Source organism: Orycteropus afer, unplaced genomic scaffold (genome assembly GCF_000298275.1).
Source record: "Orycteropus afer afer isolate SDZICR_OR568_19922 unplaced genomic scaffold, OryAfe1.0 scaffold00232, whole genome shotgun sequence".
NCBI lineage: Eukaryota > Metazoa > Chordata > Mammalia > Tubulidentata > Orycteropodidae > Orycteropus > Orycteropus afer.
This window is the reverse complement of record NW_006921819.1, coordinates 2,278,996-2,297,503: the sequence shown is the minus strand read 5'-3', so window position 1 is coordinate 2,297,503 and position 18,508 is coordinate 2,278,996. Positions and strand designations below refer to the sequence as shown.

General features: G+C 38.6%; 1 protein-coding gene across 1 annotated transcript in view; it reads left to right on the top strand.

Annotated features, from left to right (window-relative positions):
* The window catches only part of PIEZO2 (piezo type mechanosensitive ion channel component 2), a 778,516-nt gene that overhangs the window by 754,206 nt on the left and 5,802 nt on the right, over positions 1 to 18,508 (top strand). The window contains exons 50-52 of the mRNA XM_042782059.1: positions 16,027 to 16,215; positions 16,584 to 16,676; positions 17,856 to 18,028. Of these exons, the coding sequence (XP_042637993.1) occupies positions 16,027 to 16,215; positions 16,584 to 16,676; positions 17,856 to 18,028 (455 nt within the window). The remainder of the gene's footprint in view (positions 1 to 16,026; positions 16,216 to 16,583; positions 16,677 to 17,855; positions 18,029 to 18,508) is intronic.

Here is an 18,508-nt window from a genome sequence, read left to right as displayed (position 1 = left end):
ATATATATATATATGTTGTTGGATTCTGTTGGCTGGGATTTTGTTGAGAATTTTTGGGTCTATGTTCATGAGGGATATTGGTCTATAATTTTCTTATTTAGTAGTCTGGTATCATTGCCTGGTTTTGGTGTCAGTTATGCTGACTTCATTAAATGAGTTTAGAAGTATTCCATCATTTTCTATGTTCACCAGTTCTGAGTGTCAGCTCTTCTCTGAATGTTTGGTAGATGCCACCTGGGCCAGGACTTTTTATGACTTGTTCAGCTTCTTCTTTCATGATTAGTCTGTTCAAATTTTCTACCTCAGATTTTGTTAGTGTGCTTTTCTAGGAGCTCTGGTGGCATAGTGCCTAAGTCATTTGATTGCTATCTCAGAAGGCTGGTGGTTCAAACCCACCAGCCACTCCTTGGAAGGAAGATTGGACGATCTACTCCCATAGAGATACCACCATGGAAACCCAAGGAGGGGTTGCTAAGAGTTGGGATCAACTTGACAGCAGTGAGTTTGGTTTTGGTTTTGAGTGCATTTTTAGAAATTTGTCCATTTCTTCTAGGTTTTCAAATTTGTTGGAGTACAGTGTTTCATACTATTCTGTTGTCTTTTTTTAATCTCATTTGGTTCTGTTGTGACTTCTCCTATATCATTTGTTAATCCTGTTATTTCCATCTTTTCTACCTTTTCCTTGTTAAATTTGCCAATATTTGGTCGATTTTATTAAACCTTTGAAAAAACCAACTTCTATTCTTGTGGATTCTATTATTTTTCTGTTTTCTATATTATTTATTTCTGTTTGAATTTTTATTATTCCTTTCCTTCTGGTAACTATAGGCATTTTTAATGATCATTTTCTAATTGTTGGCAATAATGAGTTAAGGTGTTTATTGGTTCTTTCTTCTTTTTGGATGTATGCATTAATTGCTACAAATTGCCTGAGCACTGCTTTTGGTATGTCCCAAAGATTTTGTTATGTTGTGTTTTCATTCCTGTTTGATTAAAGGACTTATATTTCATTTTTCGGTTTTTGTGTTACCTAGTGGTTTTTAAGGGAGATATTATTTATGTGGGTGTTCTGGTGGCATAATACCTAAGGCATTTGACTGCTAACCAGAAGGCTAGTGGTTCAAACCCACCAGCCACTCCTCAGAAGGTTGGGCAATCTACTTCCATAGTGATACCATCTCAGAAACCCAAGGAGGGGTTATTATGAGTAGGGTTCGACTCAATGGCAATGAGTTTGTTTTTTTTGGTTTTGGTTATTTAGTGTTCCTGTGTTTGCTTTTTTCCCTTTGTTTCCTATTGCTGATTTGTAATTATTTACCATTGTGATCTGAGAAGATGCTTTGAAGTATTTTGAAGTTCTTAAATTCATTGATTGAGGCTTGCTTTGTGGCCTAATATCTGGTCCATTCTGGAGAATGTTCCATATGCTCTGGAAATGAATGTATATTGTGCTGTTGTTGGGTGGAGTGTTCTGTGTGCATCTATGAGCTCTAGTTGGTTGATTAGGTTGTTTAGACCTCTGTATCTTTGTTGAGTTTCTTTCTATTTGTTTTGCCCTTCATCAAAAGTGGTGTACTAAAGTCTCCTAGTATGATTGTGTAGTTGTATGTTTCTCTTTTCATTTCTGTTAAATTTTATGTATTTTACAACTCTTTCACTGAGTACATAGATATTTATTATGGTATATTGTCCTCTTGTTGAATGATCCTTTAATCATTATATAATGTTCTTCCTTGTCTCTTTTCCTAGTTTTTACCTCAGGGTGTATTTTATCAGAAATTAATACTACCACTCCTGCACTTTTTTGGTTGTCATTTGCTTGATAGTTATTTTTCCAAATTTTTATTTTTAGTTTATTTTTGCATTTTGTCAAAGTCGTGTCTCTTGTAGACAGTATATTGATGGGTAATGTTTTCTTATCCATTCCACTGCTCTCTGTGTCTTGATTTGTGCATTTAATCCATTTACATTCAGTACAATTATTGGTAAGTATGAATTTTACTCCTTTCATTTTGCTGTGTTTGTATGTGTGTGTGCTGTTGATGGGATTTTTGTTTTGCTTTTTGATATATTTTTCTGTGCTGAGTTCATTTTATTTATGGATTTTCATATGATTTCCTTCATTGTTGTTATTTTAGTATAGCTGGCTCTTTATGATTTTATTTTTTATTTTGGTGAGAGGCTTAATAATTTTCTTTCAGATTACCCTGTAATTTATTATGCTCTTCCCAAGTTTTAAAAAGGTGATTCAATCTTGATATCATCTGGACTTCCTTTTCATTTGGAAGTTCTATAACTACAGCATTTATCCTTCTTTTTGCTTTGTAGTTTTCACCATTTACAAGTTGATACTTCTGGTTTCCTATTTTCAGTGTTGTAGGTTTATTTTATTTTTGATACTTCTATATCTGAGTTAATTTCCATACAATGTTATTGTGTGTCTTAATCTTTTCTTGTTATCTGCCATTGATTGTTTTCTCTCTGAAGGCCTCCCTTTAGCATTTCTTGTAAGGTTGGTCTGGTTTTTACAAATACCCTTAAATTCTATTTATCTAATAATGTCCTAATTTCCCCATTGTCTTTGAGGGACAATATTGTCAGATACATTATTCTTGATTGGTGTCTTGGTTCTGCAGTGCTGCTATAACAAAAATACCAGAATAGATGGCTTTAACAAACAGGAATTTATTCTCTTACAGTTTAGGAGGCTAAAAGTCCAAAATCAGAGTGGGCTAGGTAAAGGCACCTCAACCTTGGGCTCCTGCTCTGTATCTTATCCCAAGCCCACTGGAGCTGGAGGCTTCTTGTAACTCAGCTTCTGGCTGCTAATGCTGCCTCACCTAAGGTTGGCAAGTAGAATGGCAAAATCCCAAGATCAACAGGCAACACAGCAGACCACTGATTCAAGTCCAGGAAAAATCCCAGGATCAGCAGGCCATTGAGATGAAGAATCAGACAGATGTAGGATCCAGATGTGCCAAAAATCTCAAGACCTTTTTCAAAGCTTCTTTTTATATGCTGGAAGCAGGCCACATTCCAAAGGAACTACTTAGCTACTCACAGAAGATTCCACCATGGAAGTGATTACAATCTTATCATGGGGAATAACTACATCCAGCTACCTAGCCAGTCAAAACCATAGCCCATCCAAATAGACACACAACCTTAACTAATACAGTTGGCATTTTTTTTTTTTTTTCCATTCAGGGTGTTGTGTATGCCATTCCATTGCCTTCTTGCCTGCACAGTTTCTGCCAAGAAATCAGAGCTTAGTCTTATTGGTTCTCCTTTGTAGGTAACTTTTCATTATTTTCCCCTAAGCTGCTTTCAGGATTCTTTCATTGTCTGTGGTTTTGGAAAGTTTGAATATGGTATGTTTTGGTGATTTTCTAAGGAGATCTAGTGGTCCAGTGATTAAGGCATTGCTGCTAACCAAAAGTTTGGTGATTCAAACCCACTGGTGTCTCTTGTGAGAGAAAGATAAGACTGTGTGCTTCTGTAAAGATTTACAGCCTTGTAAACCCTATGGGGCAGTTCTACTCTCTCCTATAGGGTTGCTATGGGTCAGAATTAATGCAATGTCAGTGAGTTTGCTTGGTTGTGGTGATTTTCTTTTGGGATTTATTCTGTTTGGGGTTTGCTATTAGGGAAATTTTCTGCCAATAAATTTTCAACAATTTTCTTCATGTGTTCTTTTGACTCTTCCTGATCTCAAATTTCAAACACACATAAGTTATTCTTGACATCATTCTTAGGCTTTCTTCATTTTTTTTTTCATTCATTTCTGATTGTTCCTCTAACAGATTAAGAGATTTTTGTTCAGCTTTGCTAATTCTGTCTTCTATTGCTTTGATTCTACTCTATTGCACTTTTAATTTCTATTTCTGAAATTGTGGTATTAATATTCTGGATTTCTATCTGCTGTTTTAGTATGATTTCTTATTCCATTTATTTTGTCAATTTGCTCTTGTATTGTTTTCCTTAATTTTTCTAGAGTTTTGTCTGTGTGTTGTTTGATATTTTTCCTGTGATATCCTTAATCTCTTTCTTAAATGGCTGAAAGGACCTAAGTATAAATCTTCTGAATTCCTTATCAGATAGTTACAATAGCATTTCTTTCTCTGGAACATTTTCTGGCTCTGTATTTTGGTCACTTGTTTCTGTTATCTTGTCCTTTATTCTTTGTGTGATTTGAAGTTGCCTGTGGCCTCCAAGACATGTGGTGTTATTGTATTAATTTTTTTATTGTTTGTTGGTTTGCTTCACTTTGATGTTTCTGTTTTGTTTTGTTTTGTTTTAAAATATCCTGGGGATGGGAAAGATGTAATACTGTGGTTGTTAGTTTGGCAGCACTGGGGTGCTCAATATCTGGCTCCAGGTGGATTTGGTAGCAGGTGGGAGTGTTGACATGCATCTCTGATCACTAGTCATGCAGAAATTCTGAGGACAGTCTGAGCAGATGTTGGCTGCTATTTGTCATTGATCCAATGGTGCTAGAGTGAGAAGTGGCATTCGTCCAGTGAGTGGGGCAGCAGATGTTATGTTATGTTTAGGTAAGGTCACTGGCTCCCAACTGCTGGAGAAAAAAATATATATAAATATATAGATATAGATAGATAGATAGATAGATGGGGCAGGGAGGGAAGAGGAAGAAATTATTTAGAAAGGAAAGAATGGGGTGGAGAGGGAAGACTTAAGAAGAAAGAAAAAACAAAATGAGAAAGAAAAAAAGACAAAATTGAAAGTGGTATAGTGTTGGTGCAAGCACTAGTCTTCAAACATGGTTGTCCCAAGAAAATGGTGCTTGCTTCCTGGAAGCATGACTGCCAAACACAGAGGGTCAGGTATAGGCACTACTGAACTCAGATGTAATGTGCATGGAGAGGCACCTACTCCATGGTATCAAAGTTTAAAAAGAAGATGGAGAGAAATAAAAGAAAATAGGCTCAGTTTTCAAAATCGAGTCTCATCAGTAATCACGACACTAATTCCCTCTAGCATCGTAGTGCCTGAAAAACTAGGTACAGCAGTTTGAATTAGCGATTCTGGTGCTCTGAACAGCTCACTGAGTCAGAGTGCACCAAACTCAGGGGAGTAGGATTAGAAAAGAGAAAGGGACAGGGGAAACAATAACAAGAACAGGAAATCTACCCTGCAGAGCACTGACAGGCAGGTGAGAAAGGCCATCTGAGATTCCCTGGTCAAGGAAGAAGATACACCACACCAGCGTACCAGCTACCACACCAGCATACCAGTGATCACCCCAAGGATCTACCTTCAGCACCTGATTTTATTGGTAACTTGGGTCAGCTAGGTCCAAGCAGGCATGTCTAGTGCCATTGAAACCTGAGAAGAGAGTCCATTGGTGTGGCAAGAGGGCAGGTCCAGAGAGGTGCCCCTGCAGTGGATCACTGAACAGGCTTGGGTCAGCCTTTTTGCACTGAGGGGCCCAAACTTGACTTGGTCAGTAATACTGGGACCACTGGGTGTAAATAGGCACTGCTCTGACTCCAAGGCCACTGAAACTGAGAGGATCTTTGCCACTGTGGGTGAGTGAGCAGGTCCAGAGAGGAACTCCCATGGTGGATCACGGTGTGGGCCAGCTCTGTGGGTGGGCAGACCCAGAGACGAATTCCCACAGCAGATCATGGAGCCAGACAGTTATCTTGCATCAGCTTTTTGGTGCCAAGTGGCCTTGGGAGTGGTGTTTTTGCATGTGTCTGACCCTGGCAGAAAGTGGTGACACCCTAACACCTGGAGTCTTTGCTGAAATTGAGCTGCAAGCCTGTGAATAACAGTACAATATCATCATTAGCAGCCCTCTCAAAGCCCTAGACCACCCCTAGCAATGGGGAGTTTTCTTTCTTCCTCTCTTCTGCTCCCACCTTCTCCACCAATAATCTCACTCATCTAATAGAAGAAACCACATTCAGCCACCATAATACTTCCTGGTTCAAATTCTAAACCCTCTTTACAACAAACAGAAACCCATATCCACATTGCACACAGTGATTCCATCATCACAAAGAAAACTGCAGAGAAACCCAGCATACCTGAATTAATAACTACAGAAATAAAATACACCAGCTCTACCTTTTCAAAATATTAAATCATAAAACCAAGACAAAACAAATCAATACATAACCAACAGTTAAAGACAACCTCAAAATGTCTAGGAAACAACTGGCAACCTGGAAATGTCTAGGAAACAACTGGCAACCTCAAATCAAACAAACAAAAAAACAGGACAAGACATTAGAAGAAAAACCATAAACAAAGATCTCATTAAACATAGATGAACAGGAGATAACAGAATTATCTGAGAAGAAATTTGGAAGACATGTTTATAGAACTTTACAAGAGCCTAAAGAAACCAAAAATAGAAGCAAGGAGAACACAGTTCCCTGGAAGAACTCACGAAAATCATTCAAGAACAAAATAACAAGATTAATGCACAATCAGAACCCATATAAAAGCAGCAGTTAGAAATCCAGAAAATGAGTACCAAAATTACAGAATTACACAGTACAGTAGAAGCACAAAAGAGTAGGATAGAACTGGCTGAAGAATGCATATCCCAACTAGAAGACAAATCCCTAGACCCCAGCCTGTATGAAGAAAAATCAGAACAAAGATTTAAGAGAAATGAAGAAAACCTAAGAGTTATATGGGATGACATGAAAAAAAGCAACATAAGAATCATTGGAATTCCAGAACAAGAAAGTGTGGAAAAAACACTGAAAAAATTGTGGAAGACCTGCTAGCAGAAAACTTCTCCCATATCATGAAGGAAGAAAAGATATTTGTCCACGAAGCTAAAAGAAGCCCACACAAGATAGATCCCAAGAGAAAAACACCAAGTCATATTATAATCAAACTTTCCAAAACCAAAGACAAAGAAAAAATTTTGAGAGCTGCCTGGGACAAAAGAAATATTACTTATACTAATCAAATGGTTAAGCTGAGCTCCAATTACTCAGCAGAAACCATTCAGTCAAGAAGGCAATGGGACAGCATATATAAAACACTGAAGGAAAAGAACTTCAAACCAAGAATCCTATATCCAGCCAAATTAACCATCAAATATGAAGGCAAAATCAAGGCATTCTCAGACAAATAGAAATTAAAGGATTTTGAGAAAACCAGACCAACTCTACAAGAAATGAGTAAGGAAGTCCTTCCAATAGATAACCCATGACAGAGATCAACAAAATCAGGATATGTGGCATCAACACTAAAACCAAATCAGAAATAGATAGTCAAAATAAGACCATAAAACACTGTACACTAAAAACCAAGGAAGTCAATCAGCACATGACAATAGCAACTAACCTGTTAGAGGGAATAAAACTTTTAGGTACACACTTCCAAATGGAGAGGAAAACAGGACAATGTCTTCACAGTATGCACTGTTCTAAAAACATAGAGACAAGAATGTAGTCCAAGGTAACCACAGAGAAAATTAATCATCCCCCTCAGCAAATCCAGATGGAAAGAAAACATATGGGTTTAATAAGCACAAAACCAACAATAAAGAAGAAAAGAGAGGAAGCATTGGCAAAAAACCTAACTCAGCATAGAAAAGTATATGGACCAAGGAAACACCAACAACATGACAGAAAAACACAATGACAGCAATCAATTCATACCTATCACTAATTACACTCAATGTGAATGGACTAAATGCAGCAATCAAGAGAAAGAGAGTGGCAGACTGGATAAGAAAAGAAGACCCATGGATATACTACCTTCAAGAGACCCACCTTAGACCAAAGATAAAAACTAATTAAGAGTTAAAGGGTAGAAAAAAATATACCAAGTCAATTGTAACCAAAAAAGAGCAGGAGTGGCAATATTGATTTCTGATAAAATAGACAGTAAGGTGAAAAACATCTTCAGAGATAATGAGGGGCATTATATGATGCTGAAAGGGTGAACTGACAAAGAAGACATTACAGTAATAAATATTTATGCACCAAGGAAAGTGCTCCAAAATACGTGAAGCAAATATTAACTGAATTAAAAGGAACAATAGACAATTCTACTTTAACACACCACTTTCAAAGAGGGATAGGTCAACTAGAAAAAAGCCCAACAAAGATAAGGAAGAACTCAACAATACAATCAACGAACTCAAACTCACAGACATATACAGAGCATTTTACCCAACAAAAACACAATTCACATTCTTCTCCAGTGCACATGGATCCTTCCCCAGAATAAACCATATGTTAGGACATAGAACAAGCCTCAATAAATTCAAAAGCATTGAAATACTGCAAAACATCTTCTATGACCACAATGCTATAAAATTAGAAATTAATATTAGGAAGAGCAAGGAAAAAACATCAAACATATGGAAGCTGAACAATTCACTGCTAAAAAAAACTACTGTGTAATAGAACAAATAAAAATGGAAATTAAAAAAAAATTCCTAGAAACAAATGAGAATGAAGATACAACATACCAAAACCTATGGGACATAGCAAAAGCAGTACTCAGAGGACAATTTATAGCAATAAATGCATACATCAAAAAAGAGGAAAGAAACAAAATCAACACTCTAACTCATCAACTCCAACAACTAGAAATAGAACAACAAAAGAATCCTATAGTATCTAGAAGTAAGGAAATAATAAAGATCAGAGCAGAAATAAATGAAAGAGGAAACAAAACAAAAAAACAAAGAAAATCAAAAGAACAAAGCAGATATAACAAAGAAAAGAAAGAAAAGATCCAAATCACAAGAATTGTAAACAAAAAGGGTGTCATCACAATGGAACCAACTGAAATAGAAAAAGATACTGACAGAATATTATGAAAAACTGTACTCCAACAGATTTGAGAACCTAGAAGAGATGGACAAGGGTCTAGAATCACAAAACCTACCTAAACTATCCCACTCAGAGATAGAATACTTGAACAGACCTATAACAAAAGACGGAATTGAACAGGTCACTAAAACAAACTTCCCACAAAGAAAAGTCCTGGCCCGGATGGCTTCACTCGAGTTTTGTCAAATATTCAGACAAAGATTGACACCTATACTACTCAAGCTATTCCAGATCATAGAAAAAGATGGAATATTCTGAAACTCATTTTATGAAGCAAGCATAACACTAATACCAAAACCAGGGCAAGACACCACTAGAAAGGAAAACTACAGACCAATATCACTCATGAACATAGATGCAAAAATCTTTAGCAAACTCCTAGCCAAAAGAATCCAACAACATATCAAAAAATTAATACACCCAGACCAAGTGGGATTCATACCAAGTTTACAAGGGTGGTTCAACATCAGAAAATCAGTCAATGTAATCCACCACATAAACAAAACAAAACAAAACAATATGATTATATCAATCGATGCAGAAAAGGCATTTGATAAAATCCAACATCCATTCCTGTTCAGAACTCTCAACAAAGTAGGGATAGAAGGGAAATTCCTCAACATAATAAAGTGTACATATGCAAAGCTAATGGCCAACATCATTATTAATGGAGAAAGACTCAAGGTATTCCCCCTTACAAACAGGAACCATACAAGGATGCCCTCTATCACCACTTCTATTTAACATTTTATTGGAAGTCCTGGCCAGGGCAATAAGGCAAGAAAGAGAAATAAAAGGTATACAAATTGACAAAGAGGAACTAAAACTATCTCTATTTGTGGCTGATATGATCCTGTACATAGAAAACCCAAGAGACTCAATAAAAAAACTACTGGAACTAATAGAGAAGTTCAGCAAAGTGGCAGGATACAAGGTCAACATAAAAAAATCAGTTGGATTCCTCTGTACCCACAAAGAGTCCTCTGACAAAGAAATAAGGGAAAGAATAACATTTACAATAGCTACTAAAAAGAAAAAATATTTAGGCTAAACCTCACCAGAGACACAAAAGATCAATACAAAGAAAACTATAAACACTGCTACAAGAGAAAACAAGGACACTACCTTGTTCATGGATAGTAAACTGAATATTGTGAAAATGTCAATACTACCTAAAGCAATCCACATATTTAACGCAATCCCAATCCAGATTCCAACAAAATTTTTTAAGGACATGAAAAAGACAATTACTAATTTCATATTGAAAGGAAAGGGACCTCTGATAAGCAGAGCACTTCCCAAGAGGAAAAACAAAGTGGGAGGTCTCACACTCCCAGATCTTAAGAAGTACTATACAGCCACAGCAGTCAAAACAGCATGGTATTGGTACAATGATAGAGAGATAGACCAATGGAACAGAATCAAAAGTCCAGATATAGACCCAACCATCTAGGGACAACTGATCTTTGACAAAGGTCCAAAACCCATTAAATGGGGAAGAGACAACCTCTTTAACAAATGGTACTGGCAAAACTGAATATCTACCTGCAGAAAAATGAAACAAGACCAATACCTCACCCCATACACACAAAAAAAGTCAAGCTGGATCAAAGACTTAAATGTAAAACCCAAAACTATAAAATTCATCAAATATAAAATAGGGGCAAATCTGGGAGCCCTAATTTACGGCATAAATAGACCATCAAGCATAACCCACAATGTGCAGGAGATTGAAGAGAAGCTAGATGACTGGGACCTTTTAAAAATTAAATTCTCGTGCACATCTAAAGACTTCGTCAAAAGGGTAAAAAGAGAACCAACAGATTAGGAGAAAATATTTGCCTATGACATATCTGATAAAGGACTTATCTATAAGATCTAGAGATCAAAATCCATAGAAAACTTCAGCACCTCAACACCAAAAAGACAACCCAATTCACAAATGGGTAAAGACTTTAACAGACACTTCACCCAAGAAGATACACAGGCAGCCAACAAACACATGAGAAATTGCTCACAATCATTAATCATTAGAGAGATGCAAATCAAATCACAATGAGATATCTTCTCACCTCAGCAATAATAGCAAAGTTCAACAGGTCAGAAAATAACAAATGCTGGCAAGGTTGTGGAGAGATTGGGACTCTTGTACACTGCTGGTGGGATTGTAAAATGATGCAACCGTTGTGGCAAACAGTATGACGTTTCCTTAAAAAACTGAAAATAGAAGTCCCATTTGACCGAGCAATTCCATTACTAGGAATATATCCTAAAGAGGTGAGAGATAGTGCACAAACAGACATATGTATACCTATGTTCATCGCAGCACAATCCACCTAATTGAATTTTTGAGATGAAAACAACCTAAATGCCCATCAACGGATGAGTGGAGAACCAAATTATGGTATATGCACACAATGGTATACTATGCTACATTAAAGAACAATGAGGGAAAGTGGGGAATGTACCCAAATCCATGTATAGGGTTGGCAAACAATGGTCCTGTAAGTGTATTTGTATGATCTGAATTCCCAGATGTATAGTAGAACAGACAAGGGACAAGGTTGTATTCACTTCTTGGTCACAGCCAGATACCCAGAGGGACTGAGTAGTTGAACCTATGGGATCAGTCCATAGTCACAGGGGACATCAAGCTCAATTGGCATAACATACTACACAAAACATTGTTCCATCTCCTACTTTGGTGAGTAGCGACTGGGATCTTCAAAGCTTGCAAGAAGCCATCTAGATACAATGATGGGTCTCTCCTTGTCCAGCGCAAAGAAGAATGAAGAAAACCAAAGATTCATGGAAAGAATTAGTCCAAGCGACTGGTACACCATGAGATCTGCAGCCTATATGACTATGAGACCAGAAGAACTAGATGGTGCCCGGCTACCAATGCCAACCACTCGGAGGGGGATCTATGTAGGAGATCCTGGATAGAGAGAGAACAATGTGGAACAAAACTCAAAATCATTTTGAAAAAAAAAGGTAGGGGGACTAGGTTTGCTGGTCTGATAGAGCCTGGTGGAACCACTGGGACTATGGCCTCTAGCTGCCCTTCAGGTCTATAATTGAACCCACACTTGTGGCTTCCAGCCAAGCAAAAGAAAGGCATAGGAGTTGAACATTTACCTAAGGTAAATACACTGCTTGGAGAGAACAATCATGGGAGAAAGAAGGGCTGTTTATACACAGGGAGACAGCTCAGGGGGCAGGGGTGCATGAAAGGATTGACACAAGGAAGAGGTGCCTGTTGGGAGGAAGTGGGAGGGTAGCTGTTGCATGTGGTGAATTGTGGTCTATGTAATGAGACAAAGTGTTTGTGAACGGCTGTATGGAAAGTGAGTTTGCACTGTAAATTTTCACCCAAATCACAATAAAAAAAAAAAAAAAAAAGATAAATAAATGACAACATTTTAAGAAAAAAGGAAAGACAATCAGTAATTCTAAGAAAATGTAAAAAGCTGTATAAGAAAGGAAACTTAATCGTAATATTGGTGTTGTAAGTTCTTCTCTATAAAATCTTTTCATTCTTACAAAAAAAAAAAAAGAACAATGGGGGATACACAAATCATCTCACAACGTGGATAACCTGGAGGACATTATGCTGAGTGAAATAGGTCAATCACAGAAAGACAAGTATTTTATGAGCCCATTACTGTAAAAAGACAAAGATGGATTTGCTTGGGAAAGGGAGCTCACTTTGTAGGTTACTAGGATGGGGAGGGTAGGGGAGGGATTAATTTCACGCTAGTTGGGGCCCATGAGCTGACGTGGGTAAGGGGAGGGATATAGGGAAAGGATTTGTGCCCACATGATAACATTAAGAAATGGGAGGACACAGAATTGTGCACATAAGAGATAGGTGACAGATGCTAATACCAACCAATGTTTCCACAATAATACATCATCATTAACACCAAACCCCAGGCTACATACAATAAACACATAAACACCTGGGAGGATCAGATGGGGGTCAGTGAGCAGGAGTATGCTCTAGACCAAGGATAGATTCAGCTGAGGCTAATCACAGATACCAGTGATACAAAATACCTGCAATCCTTACAGAAACAATAGAAAACAGACATAGAGTAATACCTCATAGAGACAGACACACAGTAAACCCTGACAGACACCCAGACACTGTGGGAGGGAGATCCAATAGATCTATCATCTCAGGACCATAGTACTGTGGGACACCAGACTCAATTGGCACAACAAAATACATAAAAGCCTTATTTCACATCCTACATTGATGAGTAGCAACTGGGGTCTTAAAAGCTTTCAAGCAGCCATCTAAGATGCAGCTAATGATCTCCTAGCATCGAAACCAAAGAAGAATGCAAAAAAAAAAAGGGCATTTGGGAGCAATAAGCCTTAGGACACGATGGCCTTCAAGACCAGGAGAACTAGATGGTGCCTGGCTACCAATGCCAACCACTCAGGAAAGGATCAAATCTGGAGATCCTGGATAAAGTGGGAAGGAAAACATGGCACAAAATCCAAAAACTCAATAATGACCAGAATTACTGGCCAGATGGAGTCTGAAGAGACCCCCAATACTAGGGCCCTGGAATACATTCTTCACTTGGAATAAAACTCACTCCCAGGGCCTGGCTCTCAGCCCAATAGTTAACAACATATACATGCAGACCACTCAACCCAGGATGATGCACCCACATACTCTATGGTAATACATCCCTTAAAGCAATAGACCATGGGACACCAAAGGACCAACATTCAAATTGAGGAAATGCAGGACAAACAGGAGTGCATAAATATGAGGGGCACAGGGGGAGGGTTACAGGGTAGGGAGGGGAGGAGACCGGATTAGGGTTGGACATGGTAAATGGTAAATGTACACATAACATTGAATGTAAAACAAGCTCTTAAAATAAAATAGAAAAGAAAAGAAAATAGGAGTAAAGGAAGAGGAACTAACTAAGAAGAAAGGATAAAAGGAAAAGAAAGAGTGGTATAGTCCTCGCGCAAGCATTAGCCACCAAACACAGCTGCAGTGGAAATGCAGAGCTCACTCTGTAAGAGTGCACACCACTATCCACAGAGGAGCACGGGTGAGTGCTGCTGACTGTAGATCTGGGGGTGGGGGGGAGAGCACCTGCTCCATGTGAATTAAAAAAAAAAGAGAAGAAAAGGAGAGGGGAAGAGAAAGTAGATTAAAAAGAGAGAGAGAAAGAAACAAAGGGGGGAGAGGGAAGAGGGAATAATTAAGAGGAAGGAAAAAAGAGAATAAAGTGCAGCACAGTACTGGTGAAAGTGCTAACCACAAATATGCCTATAGTGGGAACATAGTGCTCACTCCCCAGGAGTATGCACCACTTACCAGGGAGTGGCTTGGGCAGGTGCTTCTAATCGTGGAGACAGTAGGGGCAGGGCATTGACTCTGCAGGATCATTAAAAAAAAAAAAAGTCAAGAGAAGAACTAAAAAACCAAAGCCACTGCCACTGAGCCAATTCCAACTGATAGTGACCCTATAGGACGGAACAGAACTGCTCCATAGGGTTTCCAAGGCTGTAGATCATCTTTCTCCTGCAGAGAAGTTGATGGGTTAAAACTGCCTACGATTTGGTTAACAGCCAAATGCCTTAACCATTGGTCTGCCAAGATTTTCAAGAGACCGCAAACCAAAGACAATCCCATTGCCATTGAGTTGATTCTGACTCATAATGATGCTATAGGACAGAGTAGAACTGCCCTATAGGATTTCCAAGGCTGTAAGTCTTAACAGAAGCAGCCTGCCTCATGTTTCTCCTGTGGAAAGGCTGGTGGGTTCTAACCACTGACTCTTGGGTTAGCATGTGTGGTACTTAAGGTTGTGTGTCAACTTGACTGGACTGTGGTTCTGAGTGGCTTGGCAGTTGGATGTAGTTATTCCCCATGATGAGATTGTGATCATCTCCATGGTAGAATCTGCTATGAGATGTTAATCAGTGAAAAGGGAGCTGCCTTTGGTTGTGGGCTGCATCTAGTATATAAGGAGAAGCTTTGGAAAAGGTCCCCAGCTTTTGGCTCATCTGGACCCTGCATTTGGCTGAGTCTTGGCCTGCTATGTTACCTGCTGGTCTTGGGATTGTTGCTGAACTTGAACAAGTGGTTGCCATGTTGCCTGCCAGTCTTGGGATTGGGCCATTTTGGGGTTCACCAACCTCAGCATCCAGCAGCTGCATGAGTTAGAAAATGCATCCAGCTTGAGAGGACCTGGAACAGGAAGCATAGCTGAAGCCCAAGATTGAGGGCTTCACCCAGCTCATAAAACCAGTACTTTGAACTTGATTTCTAGTCCCCTAAACTCTATGAGAATATATTCCTGTTGGTTAAAGCAATCCACTTATGATATTTCTGTTATAGATCACTAGAGGGTAAGAAAATAGGCAAATGCTTTAAACACTATGCAATCAGAGTTCCTTCTTCAGAAGAGGAAGAAGAAAAAGAAATGATAAAGGGGGGGAAGAACTAAGAAGAAGGATAAAGAAAAAAGCAGCACAGCACTGCCAGTGGAGGGGTTTTTGCTGGCTGCCAGTTGGAGGGGTGGCATGCCTCTGGTCACTAGGAGATTATGCAAGATAAGGGAGAATATTTCACCTCTCTGATCATTAGTCACCTATGTGGGTACTACTGCAGTTCTGGGCAAGTACAGACAGTTATCTGATTACTGCTATGATAGCCATTCTATGCCAGTTGGCTGTTCACCACTCTGTGTGCCTCCTTTTTCCCACCCAATTTGAGCTCTTCCTCTCACCCAATTTGATCTACTTCTTTATCCTTTCTTTTGAAGCTCTGGTTTCCAAGATTGTCAACTGTATCCATTTTACTTGATTTCTCAAGTTTTTCTTGTAGAGGATCTTGATGGTGTATCTACCTAGTCCACCATCTTGGATCCTCCAATTCCCCACAACACTGTGTTGAGAGAAAAAAGTGTGTATGGTAGTGTTGGCCTCACTGGTGTAGCATCTTCAATGTGCAGTGAGATCAATAAAGGTCACAGACTACTTTCACCTTCACCACCTACCTTCATCCCGAGGTTGGGATCGGGTTGTCATCCCTGTTCCAGAGCAAATAGAGTAGAATCAGAGTAAATCACAACCCCCTAGACTCCTTGTGAAAAGCATCTGCCTCCTCCCCATCTACTACCTGCTAGTGAACACTTTTCACACTCTGTTGCAGAGGTACCCTCAGCCTCGGGGACAGAAGAAGAAGAAGGTGGTAAAGTATGGCATGGGTGGCATGATCATCGTCCTGCTGATTTGCATCGTATGGTTTCCTCTTCTTTTCATGTCCTTGATCAAATCTGTTGCTGGGGTGATCAACCAGCCTCTGGATGTCTCTGTCACAATCACCCTGGGAGGATATCAGGTAATGCATGAGGGGAACCGCAGCCCGGTGTTACTGTGTGGTTGCTCTCGGTGTCACCTACCTGCTCAGTACTGTGAGGACAACCTCCTGTGGGATGTTTAGTCATGTTTTACAAACCCAATTGTTTTTATCCAGATTTGGACTTTTCAGCAAATATATGATATCTGAAATAAGGTACAGAAGATGGTGAAGGCATAGTTCTCTTCTGGTTTTGGGTACAGGAATAATCACTTCAAAAAGAGATCTCTTAGGCCAGTTGCCATGTGGCTAATCAGTGAATGATATGCCATGTGAATACATTTCTTTTAGCCCAGGATGCAGAGAAGACTCCAGGAATAGTGACCATACCATGTACCTTTGTTTTCCAGCCTATTTTCACCATGAGTGCTCAACAAAGCCAGCTGAAAGTTATGGACCAGCAAAAGTTTAATCAATTTTTGCATACTTTTTCTAAGGACACAGTAAGTAAATGTATCCAGTAGCTCTTTACTGAAGACCTTTCATCTAGGTGAGCTAACTTGTTATATTATCTAATACTTTACCATGTAAGGAAGACTTTTTAACATTTACCAGCCAGAGACCTCAGGTTCCAGGCCAATGGCCAGTTTGATAATCGAAAGTTGTATCTATATTATTAGAGATTAGTGATGATTAACATAGTTTTAATTCAGAACATTTTAATATAAGCTCAATAGATATTGATTCCTTTGACCAGTAGGCCCACTGTGGGAATCTATCCTAAGGAAGTACTTGGGGAAACTATATGTAGGTGCTTTGTATTAAAGCATTCTTCATATTAGTGAAAACTGGAAGCCACTTGAAGGTTCAACAAATAGGGACTGGTTGAGTAATTTATGCTGATTGTAATAAATGAGGGACATGGCACTGACTGCCCTAGAGAGGTCATAGTGAGAAAAGATAGAACTTCTACTTTTTCTTTTATTTAGATGCTATGATATATAAATATCTTCCAAATTACCTCTTTTGTAATAAAATATCATCATAACAAATACTATCAATGATGTGATAATTTCTTAAGACAAAAATCACAATGTTCTGGTGGTGGAATCGTAGGTGATGTTCTTTTCTCTCTATTCCAAACTTTTAATGAGATGATAACATTTTCATATTTAGAATTTGTCTTATGAATAATGCTTTTTTTATTTAGAGAAAGTAATCAGATGTTTTTCTCTTTTGTAAAATTACCAGCCTACAGTGAACACAGTTGAAAGCAACCTTGAGAATGAGCAGCTATTAGGTCAGGGCCAGGATATCTCAGTGGATTAAATTTTGTCTTTCACATCAGAGAAGTGCTCCCCAGTAATTGATAATTTTCCTTTTTAGTGGATAAGGAAATGGTCTGAAATGAAATGTCTTTCCTTGTTCAGTTGGAGAGATTCCACAGTTTACTTGGTAGTGGCCGCACTCAACACTGGAATGAGGCCATGTAACTATGAGCTGCCCCTATCTGTGGGAAGGGAAAAAAAGCTAGTGCAACAGAACATTAAAGATAATCAGTACAATGTTTCCTTTCATAGAGAGTACTCTGTATACAATCAGTTAAAAGGTAAAGTAGTTTATTTCTTTATGCAGCATCATGTGTATGATTTATTTATGTGTGTATATTTGTGCCCATGCAGGGTGCTATGCAATTTCTAGAAAATTATGAAAAAGAAGACATAACAGTTGCAGAACTGGAAGGAAACTCAAATTCTTTGTGGACCATCAGCCCTCCCAGTAAGCAGAAAATGATACACGAACTCATGGACCCCAGTAGTAGCTTCTCTGTTGTTTTTTCATGGAGTATTCAGAGGTAGTTACTGTATTTCCATGCATAATTTATCCCTTTCACAAATCTAAATTTGGGCTGGGAGGGTAGAGGGATATAAAGAAAGCAAAATTAGATTAATGGTAATCTTAATTCATCATTATAACCATGGGAACTTTCTTTCTAATTTAAAGTTAACAATTTTGTTTATAAATAATGAGTTGTTCAGTAGTCACTTATCAAAAAAAAAAAAAAAAAAACTCAGTGTTCCTTTCTTCTATTACTTTCAATTTTTAAAGAAAGACACTACTATAGGCAAGAGAGGGGCTCTGGTAGCATAGTGCCTGAGGCGCTTGACTGCTAACCAGAAGGCTGGTGGTTCAAACCCACCGGCCACTCCTCAAAAGGAAGGTTGGGCAATCTATTTCCCTAGTGATACTGCCTCAGAAACCCAAGGAGGGGTTTCTATGAGTCGGATCCAACTTGATGGCAGTGAGTTGGTTTTGGTTTTTTTTTTTTTTTTTT